Here is a 21,644-nt window from a genome sequence, read left to right as displayed (position 1 = left end):
ATTCATCTGTCGATGAACATTTAGGTTGCTTCCGTGTCCTGGCTATTGTAAATAGTGCTGCAGTGAACATTGGGTTGCATGTATCTTTTCGAAGTATGCTTTTCTCCGGATATATGCCCAGGAATGGGCTTGCTGGATCATCTGGTGGCTCTATTTTTAGTTTTTTAAAGAACCTCCATACTGTTCTCTGTAGTGGCCATACCAATTTACATTCCCACCAACAGTGTAGGAGGGTTCACTTTTCTCCACACCCTTTACAGTATTTATTATTTGTAGACTTTTTGATGATGGCCGTTCTGATAAGTGTGAGGTGATACCTCATTATAGTTTTGATTTACGTTTCTCTAATAATTAGCGATGTTGAACATCTTGTGCTTTTTGGCCATCTGTATGTCTTCTTTGGGGAAATGTCAATTTAGGTCTTCTGCCCATTTTCTGATTGGGTTGTTTGTTTTTTTGATATTGAGCTGCATGAGCTGTTTATATAATACATTTTGGAGATTAATCCCTTGTTGGTCACATCATTTGCAAATATTTTCTCCCATTCAGAGGGTTGTCTTTTTGTTTTGCTTATGGTTTTCTTTGCTGTGCAAAAGCTTTTAAGTTTAATTAGATCCCATTTGTTTGTTTTTATTTTCATTACTCTAGGAGGTATCCACCTCCTATTGCTGCGATTTATGTCAAATACTGTTCTGCCTATGTTTTCCTCTAAGAGTTTTATAGTATCCGGTCTTACATTTAGGTCTCTAATCGATTTTGAATTTATTTTTGTGTGTGGTGTTAGAGAATGTTCTAATTTCATTCTTTTACATGTAGCTGTCCAGTTTTCCCAGCACCACTTATTGAAGAGGCTGTCTTTTCTCCACTGTATAATCTTGCTTCCTTTGTCATAGATTGATTGACCATGGGTGTGTGGGTATATTTCTGGGCTTTCTATCCTGTTCCATTGATCTATAAGTCTATCTTTGTTCCAGTACCATACTGTTTTGATTACTGTAGGTTTATAGTATAGTCTGAAGTCAGGGAGCCTGATTCCTCAAGCTCCATTTTTCTTTCTCAAGATTGCTTTAGCTATTCAAGGTCTTTTGTGTTTCCATGCAAACTTTAAGATTTTTTTTGTTCTATATCTGCAAAAAATGCCATTGGTAATTTGATAGGGATTGCATTGAATCAGTAGATTACCTTGGGTAGTGTAGTCATTTTGACAATATTGATTCTTCCAACCCAAGAACATGGTATATCTTTTCATCTGTTTGTGTCATCTTTGATTTCTTTCATCAGCATCTTATAGTTTTAGGAGTACAGGTCTTTTGCTTAGGTAGGTTTATTACTAGGTATTTTATTCTTTTTGATATGATAGTAAATGGGATTGTTTGCTTAATTTCTCTTGCTGATTTTTTGTTGTTAGTGTATAGAAATGCAACAGATTTCTGTGTATTAATTTTGTATTCTGCAACTTTACCCAATTCATTGATTGCTCTAGTAGTTTTCTGGTAGCATCTTTAGGATTTTCTTATGGGCCATGCGAAGAACCATAAATATTACTTACTCTGCAGGCAAAGGGAAATCCTTGACCTGTCCTCAACAAAGGAATGACACAAATAGATTAACATACTGAACCTACCCAGGTTCTGCATGGCGGACTCATTGTAGGAGAGCAGAGCTCCCACTATTCTTTCCCCACATCATTGCAAGGAATAATGGTTCTGCTTTCTCTGAGAAAAAGCAAGGAGTGAAAAATACCTCCACCTTCATTAGGTCCAGAAGCTCCACCTGGGGAAGAACTTTTCACTAAATGTAATCACTGATATCCACTGGACTGCTGATGAGATCTTTGTTAAGTGAAACATATTTCCTCAGTTCTTACACCTGAACATATCTCCTCTCCCTACTGTTTTACCTAGAAGCAATAACAATGTCCAAAGATATGCAGTTCTAGCAGGAGTGATAGTGCACACATTCTCAAGCAGGACACCTTTTGGAGTGATCCAGAAATTACAGCCACAGGTCTGTGACAAAGAGAAGTAGATATGACAGCTCTCTGAAAACAATAATGCATCATGCAAGTAAACGTTATTACCAGGAGTTGAATACCAAATATGTGTAAACTAGGACAAGCACCTGCACTAAACTTCTGCTTCTCATCACTTGGCCCATTGAGTCTCTATGTGTAAGCAAGTATCAGAAAAAGATGTTTGGCGCTGCCGTGACAATAAATCTATCAAAGTTGGAAGCATTGAACTCTGTGAATTATTTCCCAAAATACAAACCTCCAGCTGGAAAGAGTTGTATTCACCTGAGGCATTTCCATGAAAATAAATTAAATATTACATAAAAGAGACAATGGACATAATCAGTGTCTAGACTGATATTGGATTTTTAGTGACTTGCAGAAGACACTTATGATATGCAAAATTGCATTCTCTTCTTGTTTGTAATTATTATACTGAAATGTATTGAACAAACCCTTTGATGTAAATATTGAAGCAGCTATTTGCTTTTTAACACAGTAGTGCAAGGTCATTTCTCCAAAGTGGGGAAAATTAAAACTACATGAGAGAGTAGCTCTGGAATGTCACACTGATGTTAAGGTTACTGTTTAGATTAAAATATCAGTTTCAATGACTATGGAAAAAATTGAAAAGCATTTTTCCCATTTAAACTTATCAGACAGATAATACCAAAGTAGGGACACGATTTTCCCCTCGGCTCTGGTTAGTCTCATATGTAAAAAATGTATGGATAATTTTTCAAGCTTATCAGGGCCTATAGACATACTGACTACATTGTTCTGCAGGGCACAGATCCTACTGGCTTGAAGAGATACTGCGGAAGCCTATCAGCTAGATGAATGTGCCTCTCATGTTTTTGTTTGCTGGTTGAGTACATAGATCAAAAAGGTGTCATGTCTTTTTTGTTTTTTAACATTTTTATTGGAGTATAATTGCTTTACAATGGTGTGTTAGTTTCTGCTGTATAACAAAGTGAATCAGCTATACGTATATGTATATCCCCATATCTCCTCTCTCTTGCATCTCCCTCCCACCCTCCCTATCCCACCCCTCTAGTTGGACACAGAGCACCGATCTGATCTCCCTGTGCTATGTGGCTGCTTCCCACTAGCTACCTATTTTACATTTAGTAGTGTATATATGTCCATGCCACTCTCTCGTGTTTGTGGTTTTTACAGTTTTTTTCTCGTAGTTGATTTCTAATCTCATAGTGTTGTGGTTAGAAAAGATGCTTGATATGTTTTCAGTTTTCTTAGATTATTGAGGCTTTCTTTATGGCCCACTATGTGATCTGTCCTGAAGCATGTTCTGTGTGTACTTGAGAAGAATGTGTATTCTGCTGCTTTCGGGTGGAATGTTCTATAAATATCAATTAAGTACATTTGGTATAATGTGTAATTTAAGGCCTGTGTTTCCTCATTGACTTTCTGTCTGGGTGATCTGTCCACTGATGTAAGTGCAGTGTTAAAGTCCCCCACTCTTATTGTGTTACTGTAGATTTCTCCTTTTATGGCTGTTAACATTTGCCTTATATACTGAGGTGCTTCTATGCTGGGTGCATGTATATTTACAATTGTTATATCTTCTTCTTGGATTGATCCCTTGATCATTATGTAGTGTCCTTCTTTGTCTCTGGTGACAGTCTTTATTTTAAAGTCTATTTTGTCTGATATGAGTATTGCTACTCCAGCTTTGTTCTAATTTCCATTTGCATGGAATATCTTTCAGTCTGTATGTGTCCCTAGGTCTGAAGTGGGTCTGTTGTAGACAGTATATATATGGGTCTTGTTTCGTATCCATTCAGCCAGTCTGTGTCTTTTGGTTGGAACCTTTAATCCATTTACATTTAAGATAATTACCAATATGTATTTTCTTATTGCCATTTTGTTAATTATTTTGGGATTGTTTTCATAGGTCTTTTTTCTTCCCTTCCTCTTTTGTTCTCTTTTCTTGTGATTTGATTATCTTTAATGTTGTATTTGGATTCCTTTTCCTTTTTTGTCTGTATATCTATTGTAGATTTTTGGTTTGTGGTTATCATGAGGTTTTGATATAGCAGTCTATATGTATACAAGATTGTTTTAAGTTGCTGGTCTCTTAATTTCAAATGCATTTCCAATATCCTGCATTTGTACCGTCCTCACGATTGTTGATTTTGATATCATATTTGTGTATGGATGATTTCCTACCTTTACTGTATGTTTGCCTTTACCAGTTAATTTTCCCATTTGTAATTTTCTCGTTTCTTGTCATGGGCTTTTCTTTTCCCCCTAGAGAAGTTCCTTTAGCATTTGTTGTGAAGCTGGTTTGGTGGTGCTGAATTCTCTTAACTTTTGCTTGTCTGTAAACCTTTTGATTTCTCCATCGAATTGGAATGAGAGCCTTGCTGGGTAGAGTATTCTTGGTGGTAGGTTTTTCCCTTCTATCAGTTTAAATATATCTTGCCACTCCCTTCTGGCCTCAGAGTTTCTGCTGAAAAATCAGCTGATAACCTTATGGGGATTCCCTTGTATGTTATTTGTTGCTTTTCCCTTGTTGCTTTTAATATTTTCTCTGTCTTTAATTTTTGTCAATTTGATTAACAACTTATTGACCGGAGATGTATTAATACATCTTTTGTTACCTGAACGTTATTGACCAGAGACGTATCAGTACGTTTTTAGAGAGTGATACAATTAATATCACCGTGTGAAGTTGTTAGGGCTTAAAATTGATCAAGCATTCATTGTACAACTTGCGATTGTCATTATCATTCACATTTTGCTCCATTAGGTTTTTGTTCCAACCTTGTGTAAATTATAAATGCAAGTTTATTATCGTAAAATCTTCAAAAATTATGCATCATGAAATTTTGAGTGAAGAAGAATTTTTCGGTGAATTTTATGCAGATTCTTTCTCTGATTGTCCTAGTGACATATATACTAGTGTCTCAGAAGATGATAGTTCTTCAGAATATAGTTCTGATTCAGAAGATGTGAATATTAGACCAACAAAAAGACAAAAAACCTTAGTGATTGAGTCTGATACAGAAAGTGAAAATGAAACTCACAGTGCTGGAGAATGCTTCTTTGCTTCTACGGAAGAGTGGGTTGAAGGCAACATTTCACAAAAATTAGAAGACTTTACGGGTGTGTCAGCTGTAACTATTGAATGTAATAACCCACAAAGTGTTAGTGAAATAGCAGAATTAATTTTTGGTAACGACTTTTTCGAGTTGGTCGCTTCTCAAACAAACTTGTATCACCAACAGAATGAAAAATCATATAAAAAGTATGATAAAGCTTTAAAATGGACTGATGTAAGCAATGGTGACATGAAGAAGTTTCTTGGATTAATAATTTTGATGGAACAAATAAGAAAGTCACACTGGAAAGAATATTGGTCGGCTGATCCCTTACTTGAAACACCTATCTTTCCAAAGATTATGACGAGAAGAAGGTTCGAACAAATAATGACATTTCTTCACTTTAACGATAACTTGGAAACTCCGCGTCCTGCAGACAGAATTTCAAAAGTTAAATCTCTTTTGGATTATTTTCTACCAAAATTTCAATCAATCTATGTACTCAAACAAGAGCTATCACTTGAGGAGGCAATGATAAAGTGGAGAGGCCAACTCAGATTCAAAACCTATAATCCCAGAAAACTTAACAAAATATGGAATTTTGGTCAGGATGGTTAGCGAAAGTGAAACTGGATATACATGCAGCCTTGAGATTTACACAGGTGAAGGAAAGAAACTGCAAGAAACAATATTATTGGTCCTACAACCTTATCTTGGTTCATGGCACCATATTTACAAAGACAGTTATTACAACTGTGTCCACATCTGAAATATTGTTGAAAAATAAAACCAGAGTTTGTGGGACTATAAGAGAGAATTGTAGTCTATTAAACCAATTAAAGGAGAAATCTAAAAATCTACAGAGGGGAGAAATGACATTCTTACAGAAGAGAGAAGTGATTCTTCTTATATGGAAAGACAAGAGGCTAGTCCGCATGGTGACAACTATTCATGATGCCTCCATAGCATCTACAGGAAAAGAAGACAGGAGGACTGGCCATCAGATAACTAAGCCCACTTGTATATAGAGTATAATAAATATATGAAAGGAGTTGATCGATCTGATCAAATCTGTCAAACTTCAGTGTCCTCTGGAAAACTTGAAAATGGTATAAGAAACTGGGTTTCTTTTGAGTAATTGCAGTTTATTCAATGTGTTTAAAATTTATTGTAGCCTTAATGCACAGAATAAAATGACTTACAAGTAATTTTTATTAGCTAGAGAATGGGTAACTGACCATTCTGGTGAATGTAGTGGTAGTCCCGCACCTGGTCCTTCTTGTGGCATTTCTAAAAGAGCCCCCTGCAAAGATCCACCTTGTCAACTATCAGGTAGAATAAAAACATATTCTAGAGGAAATAATACCCACAGGACTAAAAAAAAGTGCCGCCAGAAAGTGTAGCATCTGCTCTTTCAGGGGAAAGCACAGTGAAACACAGTATGTTTGTAATAGATGTTCTGTTCCCCTGCACAGAGGTGCCTGCTATACTGCCTATCACACTCTAACAAAATATTAGAATACTTTAGTAAGACATGTACAAAGTTTCAAATAAATACATTAAGTGCAAAAAAAGTTGTCAATATTTACTCAAATGCGAGTGTTTCCATATTCACTTACATAACAAATTGCTGGCCACCAGCGTTAGTTTCTGCAAAAGAATGACCAGGGGGTCAGTAATGTGTTAATATGTGTCTTGGCATGTTCCTCCTTGGGTTTATCCTGTATGAGACTCTCTGTGCTTCCTGGACTTGGATGACTGTTTCCTTTCCCATGTTAGGGAAGTTTTCGGCTATTATCTCTTCACATATTTTCTCAGGCCCTTTCTGTCTCTCTTCTCCTTCTGGGACTCCTAAAATGCAAATGTTGGTGCATTTAATGTTGTCCCAGAAGTCTCTTAGGCTGTCCCCATTCTTTTCATTCTTTTTTCTTCATTCTGTTCTGCGGCAGTGATTTCCACCATTCTGTCTTCCAGCTCACTTATCCGTTCTTCTGCCTCATTTATTCTGCTGTGGATTCCTTCTAGTGTATTTTTCATTTCAGTTATTGCATTGTTTATCTCTTTTTGTTTGTTCTTTATATCTTCTAGCTCTTAAACATTCCTTGTATCTTCTCGATCTGTGCATCCATTCTTTTTCCGAGATCTTGGATCATCTTTACTATCATTACTCTGAATTCTTTTTCAGGTAGACTGCCTATCTCCACTTCACTTAGTTGTTCTTCTGGGGTTTTATGTTGTTCCTTTGTCTGGAACATATTCCCCTGTTGTCTCATTTTGTCTAACTTTCTGTGTTTGTGGTCCCACAGGCTGCAGGATTATAGTTTGTCTTGCTTCTCGTGTCTGTCTCCTGGTGGATGAAGCTGATCTAAGAGGCTTGAGCAGGCTTCCTGGTGGGAGGGACTGGTGCTGCCCACTGGTGGGTGGAGCTGGGTCTTGTCTCTCTCGTGGACAGGGCTGTGTCAAGGGGTGTGTTTAGAGGTGGCTGTGGGCTCAGGAAGACTTTAAGCAGCCTGTTTGCTGATGGGTCGGGCTGTGTTCCTGCCCTGTGGGTTGTTTGGCCTGAGGCATTCCATCACTGGAGCCTTCAGGCTGTTGGGTGGGGCCAGGTCTTGGCATCAAAATGGCAGCCTCCAGGACAGCTCAAGCCAATGATTACCCAATACCTCTGCCACCAGTGCCCTTGTCCTTGTCCCCGCAGTGAGGCACAGCCGCCCCCACCTCCCAGGAGACCCTCCAAGACCAGCAGGTAGGTCTGGCGCAGGCTCCTCTGAAGTCACTGCTTTTTCCCCTGGGTCCTGGTGTACACGAGACCTTGTGTGCACCTCCAAGAGTGGCGTTTCTGTTTCCCCCAGTCCTGTGGAGTTCCTGTGATCAAGCCCCCCTGGTTTTCAAAGCCAAATGTTCTGGGGGTTCCTCCTCCCAGTGCCAGACCCCCAGACCAGGGAACCTGACATGGGCCCAGAACTCTCACTCCTGTGGGAGAACTTCTGCAATATAATTATTTTCCAGTTTGTGGGTTGCCCACCCGGCAGGTATGGGATCTGACTGTGTCGTGAATGTGCCCCTCCTACCGTCTCGTGGATTCTTATTTGTCTTTGGAAGTAGAAGATCTTTTTTGGTAGGTTCCAGTCCTTTTTTGTCAATGTTGTTTAGTAGTTAGTTGTGATTTTGTTGTTTTCGTGAGAGGAGGTGAGCTCAGGTCCTTCTACTCCACCATCTTGTAGAGATCTATCTAAATTTGCTTTTTAAAGATTAATTATACTGTCAGACTTGTGATAGTCTTAACATTCTTCTACCCAGAAGTTAGGAATCTCTAGGAATGTACTTTTGGCTCTCTGAACGTATTACAGGCTTAGAAGCATGTACTTTTTAATTAATCACTTGCTTTACAAAGCTAAATCATTTAAACCTGTTTTTTATTTTTAATTATATTTTAACAAACTTAATTTTTGAATTGGTGATATATTTACATGGTATGAAATTCAAAGATACAGAAGAATATATGATGAAAAACCTAATTCCCACTCCTAACTTCCATTTAACCTGTTTCCTTCCTTGTAGCCAACTATCATTACCAGATACCAGTGTGTCCTTCTGAAGATGGCCTACATACATTCAAGCAACATGTATATGTACTTCCTTCCACTCTCTTCTATAAAAATTGTAGTTGTTTAATTCTACATACCATTCTGTTCATTGTGTTATATTTAAAGAAGGGAAGAGGATAAAGCAGCACATTATAATCAGCTATAAACCTTTTAATAAAAATATTTAATTGTCATTACTGTCACATAATATATACTTTGTAAGTATTCTCTTCTTTGACAGCTTTGAGTAGAAACTTTTAGTTTTCAACATGTGATGCTATGGATGGGAGTTTATTTGACATTTTTTTTGGTAGAGTGAGCTCCAACTGCGTAAAGAAGTAGAGACAAGGCAGCAACTGGAACAAGCATTAGGCGATCATCGAGAGCTGATTGATGCTCTGACAGCTGAAATTCTTCTCCTTAGAGAAGAAAATACTGCTACCCAGGTACTTAGATGAGATCCCAAACTTTTCTGTGTTTAGTAGTATAAAGCATCTTTACGGATGTATGAAATTCTCTTCTTTGCCTTTGATTTAGTTGTGCTGGCATGATTACTTATTGCTTCTTTATTATCATCAAGAGTAACTTTTATGGAACATTTATTATATTGGAGGTACTATAGTAGAAACTTGGACTACAAATAGTGTAGAATAAGTCTACTGTCTTTAAGAAACTTACTGTTTATTGGGGAAGACAGAATCTACATTTAAATAACTACCAATATTATAATAGTTTATCCAAAACGTGAAATGAGTTATGAAATGAGTTATGACAGCTACTTTTCATTTCAAAACAGCAGAGGATACCCTTTGAGGAACCCTCCTATAACATATGCTGTTTAAAGTTGTTTATAGTATCTTCAGTATCTTTATTCATCTTTTTGTTCTCAAATAGTGGTTATTATTACTTTTACTTAACAGCCAAAAGAGACTAGAAAATCAGTAGTTAGTAGACAAGTTATGTTTGTGTCAATGGACATTAGATATAAGACATGCAATTTTTTTTATTGATATATAGTTCACATACCATTTAACTCACCCTTTTAAAGTGTGCAGTTCAGTGGTTTCTTAGTATATTCATGGAGTTGTGTACCAGCACCATTAGCTAAGTCCAGAGTATTTTCATTAACCCAAAGAGAAACCCCATACTCATTAGCATTCACTCTCCATTCTCTCCTCCCCTCAACCCCTGTTAACCACAAATATACTTTATGTTTTTATAGATTTGCCTAATCTGGATATTTTATATAAGTGAAATCATGCAATATGTGGTGTTTGGTGTCTGGCTTCTTTCACACAGCATAGTGTTTTCAGGGTTCATCCATGTTGTCACATGTATCAGTACTACATTCCTCTTTGTTGCCCAATAATATTCTAAATATTATATGCTCTACCACATTTTGCTTATCCATTCATCAGTTGAAGGACGTTTGAGTTGTTTCCACTTTTTGTGTGTAATGAATTAATAATGCTGCTATGGACATTCATGTACAAGTATTTGTGTGAACATATATTTTCAATTCTCTTAGGAAGATAGTACACTTTTAAAATATACTAATACGTTCAACAAATCTTTATTGAGCACTTACTGTGGGCCTGGAACTGTTCTAGGTGCAGGAAATACAGTAGTGAACGAAAAAAAAAATCTTGGCCCTCAAGGAGCTTATATTCTAAATAAACACACCCCCAAAATAGTGAAGTATATTGTAAGTTAGATGGTTATCATGTACTATAAAGAAAAATAAAGCAGGTAAGAGGCATAGGAAGTGCCCAAGGTGGGAAGGTATAAATGGGATGGGCCATGTCTGTCTGAGGAGGTGACATTGAGCAAAGGCCTGAAGGAGGTGAGGAAGCGAGCATGCTGATAGCTGAGGGAAGAGCACTCGAGGCAGAGGAACAGCAAGGGTAAAGGTCCTGAGGTGGGAGCATGGCTATTGAGCTCAAAGCCATCAAGGAGACCAGGGTGGCAGGAGTGGGATGTGGGAGAGGGAGCGCAGGAGGAGACAAGAGCAGGGAAGCCAGATCACATGGGGCCCTGCAGGCTGAGTGAGGACTTGGGCTTTTGTTCTGAATGAGATGGGAAACCACTGAAGGGTTTTGGATAGAGAAGAGATGTGATCTGACTTAAGTTTTAAGAGAATCACTCTAGGCTGTTGTGTTGAGATTAGATCAGAGATCACTGCCCTAGCTCCATTCAAGCCCTTAGTGCCTCAGGACACTCCTAGACCAAAGAAATACCCAACAGTTCCATTTATTAAGTAGTTAGGTTCAAACAACTTAATAAACATTTATGTCTTTACAGCTTGGATGCTGTGTGAAAAAAATAATACATGTAAATTGATAGAAAAAGTCTTATTTTTATCATGATTAAATAACCACAGTTATTTACTAATGGAATTTGTATACATGTTGTACATGAAGCATTGTACAGCTTCTCATAGCTTGGAATCATATTGGACACCGTCAATCTTAGTTCCTATTCCACAAACATTTTTATGCAGTGTTGCTTTTTAGCACAGCAACTAATGAAAACTCAGCCTCACGAAGATATGACATCATCAGAAGGAATGTATCTTGACCTGATGTTGAATCTGTAAACACTTTAAGCTAGTAGGCAATGTCCCTCGCATTGGCAGGTGGATTCTTAACAACTGTGCCACCAGGGAAGCCCCTTAATATATTTTGAGGTGAACCAGTAGAATGTGCCAATGGATAGGATATGGGGTGAAGGGGAAGATGTGAGAGAAGAGTCAGAGTTTTGGCCTGAGCAGTTAGAAGGATGGAGTTGTTATTGATGAGGGGGGGATATTCAGGAGGAGTTCAGTTTCATGTATTTTAAGTTTGAAAAGCCTGTGTGAGTTCCTGGTGGAGATGCTGAGTAGGCCACTAGATACGTGAGTGTGGAATTTGGGAAAAATTTGGGCGGATATAAAAATGTTTAGTATACTTCATTCAGCAGTCCTACTAATAATATTTCTGACTTCTGACCACATCTGATTTTTATCTAATGTCTATTCATCTTGGAGATATCTATGTCTGTTTGTGTATATACCATTGGCCCTTGAACAACACTAGTTTGAACTGTGCTGGTTCACTTATACGTGAATTTTTTTCGATAAATATGTACTACAGTACTACACAACCTATGGTTGGTTGAATCCACAGATGCAGAACCTCGAATATGGAGGGCCAATTGTAAAGTTATACATGAACTTTCACTGTGCAGAGGGTCGATGCCCCTAATTCCTGTGTTCAAGTGTCAACTGTAATATATATACATATGTGGTATGTGTGTATATATATATATACATATATATATATGTATATATATATAGTCTCTTAACACTATTTTATATACATTACCATAAATTTTTATAATGCTCATGTTTATCAGTTTAAATGCCCATATAATATTCTGTTGAGTTTCCTCCAGTTGATGTATCTCTCGGGGTAGCTCGAGAGTCAGTAGTGTATCATCTATATAAAGAGATTTTGTAAATTGAAAGCCCTATGAAAAGGTTAATTCTTATTGTCGTAACAGTGTATTTATTAATTAATAATATTCCATGATTTATTAGACCATTCTTCTATCATGGAATTTTAAAAATATTTATAATTATATGTTTTAATGAATGCATTGTTTTAGTATTTGAAAGTCTGAAATGATATAGTTATACATACCTAGGTGATTATTTGTTGTCTGATATGCCAATGATATTATTTTGTTCGTTTTTCTCTAGGCAAGACTTCAGCAGTACATGATCACAACAGATGAGCAGCTTATATCACTCACACATGCCATTAAGAACTGTCCTGTGATAAATAACAAAGAAAGTCAGGCATTAGAAAGGGGAGCCACAAGTAGAAATATGGACAGTCCAGGTGAGTGGAATAATCTTATTATCCCAGATTGGGATTAAAATACAGAGAAAACAAAACTGTAAACTTGTACGTAGCTATTGGCTGTTTATGCGTAAACTGCATTAACACTATTACATTTGCCACTGCTACTTCCAGCTAATATTTATTGGATGCTTGCTCTATGCCAAGTACTTTTACAATGTTTTACATGTATTATCTTGTTTAATCCTCATAATATAGCTTTCATTTAGTTTTCAAGAGTTCTTCACTCAGTCGTATGAGGTAGGTGTCATTGTTACCCCCATTTTTTAGATGAGAAAACTAAGGCTTAGAGAAAGTGTTGGTAACTTACCAAAGTCACACAAATAGAAAGTAGAAGAACTAGCTTCCTAGACATGTGGAAATTTATTACCAGCACCTTTCATTATGGTGCCCCAGGTTCAGAAGGGGAAGAGATGGTCATGGAAAGAAAAAAAAATACTGACTTTCAGAAATTCCTGACTTTAGTTCCTTTGTGGTGATGCTTTGAAAACCTTTTTTTCACCTCCTGTGCCATCATTATATGCCATAGGCTGAATAGGACATGTAGGATTTTTTACTTCTAAGTAATATTTTGATGAGTGTCTCTGTGTGGAAAGAGTTTTATGTATTTAGGCGCGTTTTCTTAGAAGGGATTCTAAGAAGTGGCTAACTCTAAAATTTAACTTGCATGAGATAAACTCGGTGGTGAGGACAGGTCTTCAAGGGCAGTGCTTTTCTCAAAAACAGCCACTCCTTCCCAGTGCTGGCCCCCCAGGAGCTTTGCCTGTGAGTGACTGCTAAATGAGGATATGGATTAGAAAGTGAAGGCTCCGGAGGCCCCGTGATTTTGCCCTCTGCGGAAATGCATCTAAGTATAAACACCTGAAATGCGCTCATAATTCCTTTGAGTACTCACAGCCTCTCATCTTCTTCAGAGGGTCCAGCTGTAAATGCTAATGTCTCCGTGCCATTGATGTTCAGAGGGGAAGATGTGGTTGAATTCCCACAGGAAGATTTGCCTGTTAAACTGTCTCAGGTGCCAAACCCTCCAGAAAGCGGGAATCTGGCCAGCAGTTTTCCAGGGCATGTATGTGAGCCAGCGGTATTGTTAACACCGCCCAGGCAGAAAAGCAACTCAGAATTCTCTTCTTTGCAGGATGGTAAGCAGGCTTCTTCTAAAGCTATAAGGCAGCTGTTTTTTTATGCTTCATATATGTAAAATATTGTGTTCATTTTTCCCTGATAAACAGAATTTTAAAAGATACTGATTACCACACCTAATCTTTAAGCTGAAGGAGGGTCTTTCAGGGTGGTTTATATCATGTGTATTATACCTGTGGTGAAATGTGACAGTGAATTTCATTATGTATCTGTTCCATCAGACATTGTAAATGTTAGTTAAACTCAGATCAAAGGACCAAAGTCCTCAGCAATGAAATGCAGAGTAAGGGGAATCCCATTTGTGTCTATGGTCCAGGGGCACAGGAAGGGGTAAGAAACAAGGGGAGATTGTACTCCGGAGAGTAAGGAAAGTTTAACCAGGGAAAGACAGGAACTGTGACTTGGAGCATTTTGTAAGTCAGATCTGATTATTAACCTCTTTTTTAGCAAAAGTTTTTAGCTCAGTCAGCTTGGAGAATTTTATAATGAAAGCCTATGTATAATTAAAAGTAGCTTTAGAATTACTTTTGCAGCACATATAAAGAGAACTTTGAATAAAATATTAAAAATTTATTATTAATCCTTAGCTCATAGATTCTTAAAACTTGGAGCCCATGATGTTCCATGGACTCCTTCACTGTTTGGAAAATTATGTTTATCTGTCCAAGTGTACATTTTTCTGGAGCTGTAGCTTTCATTTCATTTTCAGAAGAGTTCTTCAATCAAAAAAACTACCTTAGACGTTCCTCCAAAGTTTTTAGAAAAATGTTATTCAGCCCTGATTTGCCTAAATTTTTCTTTCTTTAAAAAGAGTGTTTATATTTTTATGTAGAGGAACAGAAGAATAATTTTTATTGTCATTAGGACATACAGAATTTGTCAGATTTTCTGCACTTCGTTTCCCTTAGAGGATGTGAAAAGACCATAGAGGTTAAAGAAAATGACAAATCCTTGCTGTTATAAAATTTGTTTTGGCATTTACAATGCAGATGTAGAGTTTGTCAGATCTGTGTGGTGCAGGGGGACAGCGCTAGGCTGAGGATCAAAAGTGGGGGAGTCTTGGCCTGCCGGTCCAGTGACTAGCTGTGCGTCAATGGGGCTAAGATACCTCTCCTGGACTTTAGTTTTCCTGTCTCTCAAATGAGAGTCTTTTCCTTTATCTTTAATGTCCTTCCAGCTCTACAGTTCTGTGATTTGATATTTCCTCTTTAGAGGTCTAGTAAGTATTTTTAACATTGGCTAGATTTATGAAATATAATTTCAATTCTGATTTCTGTTCAAGTTAGTTTTTCATTCCTTAAAGTAATTTTTCAAATGTTTGCATGTTATTAATGGGCTTGCCTAATGATCTCTTATGAGATATTGTAAATTATTTTTTATTGGTGATAATAAGGTAGCTTGAAATCCTTTTAAAGAAATAATTATAATAAATATTTTTATTCTGCAAATATATTAACTGTTCGTTAAAGCAAATTATTCAGGGATTGCTCTAGACAACATTTTGTTAGCATCTTCAGCAGGTTCTGCATTGAAAATAACACTGCACATTTCTTTTACAGTGTGCAGATAGAACTACCTTGGAATATGTATTCTGAATTGGTGAAGTTTTATTAGCATACTTTTCAGCATTTTCTTTGGAATGCTCACATGTAAAGTTGTTCAGTTAAACTGAACATGCAGACAGAGATGAGAGGTACATAGGGTGCATCATCAGTGTTCAGTTATGCTCTAGAACAGCTGCTCAATAGAACTTTCTGTGATGATAAAAAATGTTCTGTATCTCCCCCATTTAATATGGTAGCCACTATTAGCCTTATGGGACTGCTGAGAACCTGAAATGTGGCTACTGTGACTGATGGAACTGAATTTTAAATTTTATTTAATTTTAATTAAAGTTTGAATATGAATAGTCACATATAACCAGAGGCTACCATATTGGACAGTGTTGTTCTAGAATTTCCCATCATAAATACTTTCCTTTAGCTACTAATCAATTTCTACTTTCTTTTATAACCATGCTTCTTGAAAGAGTGGTATACATATGCTGTTTTCACTTTCTTGTCTCCCATTCACTTTTTAAAGTATTAATTTAATTCATATTTGCAGGTGGTTAAAAAAAGCACATACAAGGGTCTCCTCCTCCACCTCTAGGCCTACCTCAAGAGGCAGTTATTTTTATCCCAGTTTGATTTCTGTTTATCTGATGGTGGTCTTAATAATTAACATAAAATATTTTTACATCTCTTTTCTTGAAATATCAACTTTACACAATCATTATAGACTCTCCCTTATTAAAGAAGAGGGTTTAATTCACCTTAACACCTGCCTCTCTTCTCTATCTAATTTGGATAATTATATTTTTATTTTTAATTCTTCTGTTGCAGAACTTTATGACTTTAAATACTTTCTATTTCTTTTTCATTAATTTCAGGCAGTATCTATTAGCTTTCTGCTATGAGAGGAGAACACTAACTCCCCTCCCTTCCTTCTTCTTCTCCTTTGTTTCCACCTCCCGTCTTCAGTCACCTTTACCTTTCCTTTGGTAGTATCAAGTTTGATAACATTTACAATGTTCCATTACGATTATGTCTTTGTCTCATCTATAGATGGATACTGACATTGAAAAAAAATAACAATTACATTTTCTTTTTGGGTCCATTGTTACTATCAGTCCTTGTGCCACGCAAAAGGAAAAAGTTCATAGTATGAAGATCAAGGTGAATTCTTATTTCACGTCATCATTTGCTCAGAATGTTTTACTTGGCTCTGTGTTTATACTGTGATTTTCTTGTTCTGTTTTTATTTTGCCTGCAGATTCAAATTGATTTTACCATCTTGTTGACAAAACTATAATGTGCTTTCACCCATTTCATTTGCACGTCCTTTAGTCATTCCACTTTCACACCAGAGATACCTTCCCAGAGCCCCCCAACCTCTGTTCCAGTCTCAACGGATTGCTTTCTGGGCCTGTTGCACAGCTCTTATCCTGGGACTTGCTGTTATCACACTTTTTTAAAAAATATTTATTTATTTATTTAATTTTTGGCTGCGTCAGGTCTTAGTTGTGGCACACAGGATCTTGGTTGCGGCACATGGGCTCTTTCGTTGCGGCATGTGGACTTTTCCCGAGTTGTGGTGTGCAGGCTCCAGAGCGTGTGGGCTCTGTAGTTGTGGCACACGGGTTCTCTAGTTGTGGCTCGCGTGCTCAGTAGTTGCAGCACGTGGGCTTAGTTGTCCCACAGCATGTGGGATCTTGGTTCCCCCACCAGGGATTGAACCTGCATCCCCTGCATTGGAAGGCGGATTTTTAACCACTGGACCACCAGGGAAGTCCCTGTTATCACACTTTTGGTTTGGATCCGCTGCGTCCTAGATTCCATTTCTTCCTCTTTTTTGGTTTTCTCCCTCAATTTTCTGAAAGAAGTCATCAGAAGGGGTATATAGAAGGTAAACTTTGAGTTTTTGAAAATACTGTCATTTTTCTCTTATAATTGATTGATGATTTGGCTAGAAATAGAATTCTAGGTCCTTAGTCCCTTTTCCTGAGAAATTAAAGGCATTGTTCCATTGATTTTTAGTATCCATTGTTGCAGTCGAGATGTCTAATGTCATATCGAAATTTTATTTCTTTGTATTTTTGACCTACTTTTTCTCTGTGGAAGCTTTAGGATCCCTTTATTTTTATTCTGAAATTGCACAGGGTGTATCTAAATGTGGGCTTTTTCCTCATTATACTGTGAGGCACCCGTGGGACCTTTCTGTCAGAAGACATGACTTTCTGCAGTTTGGAGAAATTACATGTTGACCTTCTGGATTATTTTCTCATGTATTTGGTCTTATATCTTCCTTCTTATATTTTGGAAGTATTTTTCACTTTATATTCAAGCCTGACTTTTACATTTTTGTATTTCACCAACCATATTTCTAATTTCCAAGCAAGGACCCTTTCTTATTTTCTGATTGTCCTTTTTTCCATTGCTGCTCATTATGAATGCAATATCTTCCAGAAAATCTCTTCTGAGGAAACCAGTTAAAATTTTGTTACATTTTCCTCTGTACCTGAATTTTCTTTCTTCTCTTCTTAGTCTGTTATATTTATCTATCCTGGCTTTTCTTTTTTGTGCTGCTGGCTTTCCTCAATGTCTGGTCATCCTTTATTGTCCATTCATATTTAAGAATAAATGACTAGGTTGAATAGTATAGGTAGTTGGCATAAGTTTTCTCCTCTATGATGTAGGTAAGGCTAGGTCTGTTTTCCCAGTATGTTTTGCCTTAAGTAGTTGCTTTGTGCATATGGGCATGAGATGTTAACTGCAGGCTTCCTGTAGCATATGGAAGCAGGATCCAGATATTCAATTGGGTCTACCACATTTGCTCTTCCCAACCCTGTTTTTTTTGTTGTTGTTGTTTTCAAGGATGGGTGTCGGAAGTGGTGAGCAACAGGTTGACTGACATAACTATAAAAGACAAGCTTTCAAGTAATTCCCCAGTTTAGCCCTACTTTTCTCTTTCTCTGTACCTGTCAGCTTTGAGCCTGCAGCCTTTTCAGTACTCCCCAAAAGAAACTGGCTTTACCTGTAGCTTCCTTTTAATTAATAGACATATTCTGGACAGTGGCTTCTGCACAATTTCATTCTTTCACACACTTCCCATCCACTCTCAGTCTTCCAGAAATGTGTTGAAATACCTAGTTTGCTACTGCTTCTCCCCAGACCACTATCTTTACTGATGTGAGTTTATTTGTGTTTATATTTCCTTACTGTCAGTTAAAGAAGGTGAGATAAATGTATGCTCAGTCTGTAGTCTTGAAATAGAAGCATCTATTCCCCCAGTTCACTCCCATATTGGTTATTCTACCTAAATCACTCTTGCTAAGGGCTCCAGTGGCCCATGTGTTGTTAACTCCACTGTACACTTTTCTGTCCTTATGTTTCTAGGTCTTACAGTAATATTACACACAGTTAACCACTGCCTCTTTGTTTCCTTGAAACCACATTCTTGTAATATTTCTTTATCTTTCTGGCTGCTCCATTTCAGTCTGCTTTGCTAGCTTCTCCTCCTTTATCTGACTCTAAATGTTGAGTTCTTCGTGTCTTGTTACTGGTTTCTTCTCTCACTCTATTCTTTCTCTCTAAATAATCTCACTCGTTCTTGTGGCTTCCACAAGATGTTACGGAAAAACCCAAATGAACTTTTTGGCCAACCCAGTATATGCCGGTGACCTCCAGTTTTGGATCTTAGCCTAGATAGTCTCTTGAGTTTCTGACCCATGTTTCATCTGCTTGGATGGATATATAGGCACCTTAAACTTAGCATGTTCAAAACAATTCTTAATAATCCTCCTTCCACCAAATCTGTTCTCCTTGTCTTCTCCATCTCAGTAAATGGCATCACCATCCATTCACTTGTGCATGCCATCTTGCTCTGTGCGTTTCCCTCACTCCCTACTTTCAGTTCATCACTCTCAGTTTATTGCCAAAATATTTCTCAAACATATCTACTTCTCTCCATCTTTATAGCAAACATACCTTAGTCAAAGCTACCATCGTCTTGCTTCTTGACTACTACAGTTGCTTATTGGTCTCCCTACTTCTATTCCTGGACCTTCCAATTATCGACAGCATTTAACAAATGTAAATTATGTAAATTGAGTCATTCCCAAACCTCCAGGTTTCATTGCTCTTGGATTAAATTATAAAATTTCTAACATGGCTTTAAAAAGCTCTGCAAGAAATGGCCCTGCATGCCTCTCTGGTCTCATATACTCCCAGTTCTGCCTTGTTGCTATGCTACAGCCAGACTGGCCTCCTTTCTTTGCTGTTTCCTATTTTGGGGCTTTCACATATGTTGTTCTCTCTGACTGTAATGTTCTTTGCTCTACTTTCTGTCACATATGTAATCATTTAAAAACTTTACTTCTTCAGGGATGCTTCCCCTGCCCATCCTCAGTTTACATTATGTATCTATACTCCCCCCAAGATTCCCAGATATGAGTTAATATATGTGTTAAAATGTGAACTTGGTAGATGGTTTTTCACGAGGATGCCGATAAAGCTCTAAGGAATATAAAAGACTCTGTACTTGATTGTTAGCGCTGGTATTGCTGGTATGTTCTCTGCTAAAATAAATGAGGCATTCAGAAACCAAATCCTTCTATTGAAATATTTCTCTAACTACTAAGGAGGGCTAATGAGATGATTATAGTGCCAACTGTGGTTAAACGGTACATGTTTATTATGCTTTAATTTTATCTACAGTGTTGAGGAGGACTGTTCAAACTCGTCCTGCTCCACGAATTCCTCCAACCGTGGAAATAATTGAGAAGGAACAAAATTGGGACAAGAAGACCGTACCTACTGGCACAGACATTCAGAATTCAAGTGAAGAGAGTCATCTCTTTACTCAGAGGTGGAGGGCCTCTCACATGGGAGAAGATTTACAGAACAAAACCCAGGCTCCTTTTGTTAACCTCTCACAGCCCCTCTGCAATTCCCATTCAAGCACTCAGCAATCAAGAAACCCCACACTCTCAGAAGAACCCCCAGTATTGGGAGATGGGCAACAGCTTAGAACAAATGAGACATTAATACAAAGAAAGGACATCATGGCACGAATTGCTGAGTTGACACTGCAGAATTCAGCTATCAAGGCGCATCTGAATAATATTATTGGGCCAGGGGGAGAGCAAGGGGATGGACTTTGGGAGTTTAACAAACAGGAGACGAGTCATGCCAGCAACATGACCTCTGTGAGTACCAGTTAAGGATTGACTACAGATATATAGGTATTTAAGTATATTGCTGGAGCATCCAGAAATGACCCTGGATATCTTTGAAGCTGGTACTAGACGGCTTATGCTGTGTCAAGTCCTCATCACAAAATAAGTAGAGGTTATTTATCATTTTATGTCACACATGCATTAAAAGAGTACAACATAAAATTTAAAATGAGGAAATGAATGAGGAAAATAGGACAAAAGTAAAACAGGTAGGAAAGGTAAAATTAAGCTAGGAATGAAGTTTTAAATATAATATATAGAATAAATATGTCTTGAAAGTTTACCACATAATTGTGTTTTAATTGAAATCATTTTTACTCTTAGAGGGGCTCATAAAAGAGAATTATGTGTAGTTGGCCCTCAACTCGTGAGTAGTTAAATTTTAGGACACAGAATGCATTTTCCCTTAGAAATGATGTTTTAAAGAATTATTAAAGTCAGACTTTAATGTACATACTAATCATCTGGGAATCTTGCTAAAATGCAGACTCTGATTGAGTAGGTCTGAGGTAGAACCTGTGCGTTTCTAATAAGTGCCCAGGTGATGTTGGTCCAAGGATTACACCTTGAGGAGCAAAAGTTTGCGTATTGTAGTGCTGGAATTTTGTAAGTTAAGTAACTGAGGGCTGACCTGGCAACGTAAGCCTTCATTTCCTTGTTTGTGGGGAGCAAAGGGATTCTAAGTTCCAGTTGTGGAGTGTTTATAACACATGCCCTCATGCAGATCCCAGTGATGGGAGTCTTCCTTTTACCCGGTCATGAGCCAGTGTGGTGCCTCTCAGAGTTCTGATGGGAGGTGGGGCCGTGGGAAGGAGCTGGCCAGCTTCATGGATTAGGGGTTCCGGAGTGATCGCTTCCATAAGGGCTTTACCAACTGTGGATTGAGGGCCTCCATGAGGAAGGTTAGGAGAGGGTGGGGGTAAGGGCCATCTCTGTCAGCACTGGCTCATGGGCAATAAGGGCAATACGGGTATCGAGGGACAGAAATAGCAGTCAGAAGGGACTGGAGAAGAAGCGAGATGGAGATTAGGAGTGGGCAGCAGTGATCAATACAGTTGTATGTAAGTACAAGCTGCCTCAGTTTTAGTCAACAGAGACATTTCTGTGTATGCAGAGTTTTGAAGATTATTTGAAACACGCAACTCTTGGTTTAAAAAAGCC

At 37.8% G+C, this 21,644-nt stretch overlaps 1 protein-coding gene across 3 annotated transcripts in view; it reads left to right on the top strand.

Moving 5' to 3' along the window:
* SPICE1 (spindle and centriole associated protein 1) overlaps positions 1-21,644 on the top strand; it is a 71,257-nt gene that overhangs the window by 42,849 nt on the left and 6,764 nt on the right. For all 3 annotated transcript variants that reach the window (XM_061193080.1, XM_061193081.1, XM_061193079.1), the window contains exons 11-14: positions 8,978-9,109; positions 12,403-12,544; positions 13,480-13,704; positions 19,963-20,453. In XM_061193080.1, coding sequence (XP_061049063.1) covers positions 8,978-9,109; positions 12,403-12,544; positions 13,480-13,704; positions 19,963-20,453 — 990 coding nt within the window. The remainder of the gene's footprint in view (positions 1-8,977; positions 9,110-12,402; positions 12,545-13,479; positions 13,705-19,962; positions 20,454-21,644) is intronic.

The sequence above is a fragment of the Eubalaena glacialis genome, chromosome 6 (assembly GCF_028564815.1).
Source record: "Eubalaena glacialis isolate mEubGla1 chromosome 6, mEubGla1.1.hap2.+ XY, whole genome shotgun sequence".
NCBI lineage: Eukaryota > Metazoa > Chordata > Mammalia > Artiodactyla > Balaenidae > Eubalaena > Eubalaena glacialis.
Note: the sequence above shows the minus strand (reverse complement) of the source record. Positions and strands in the feature narration are given on the sequence as shown.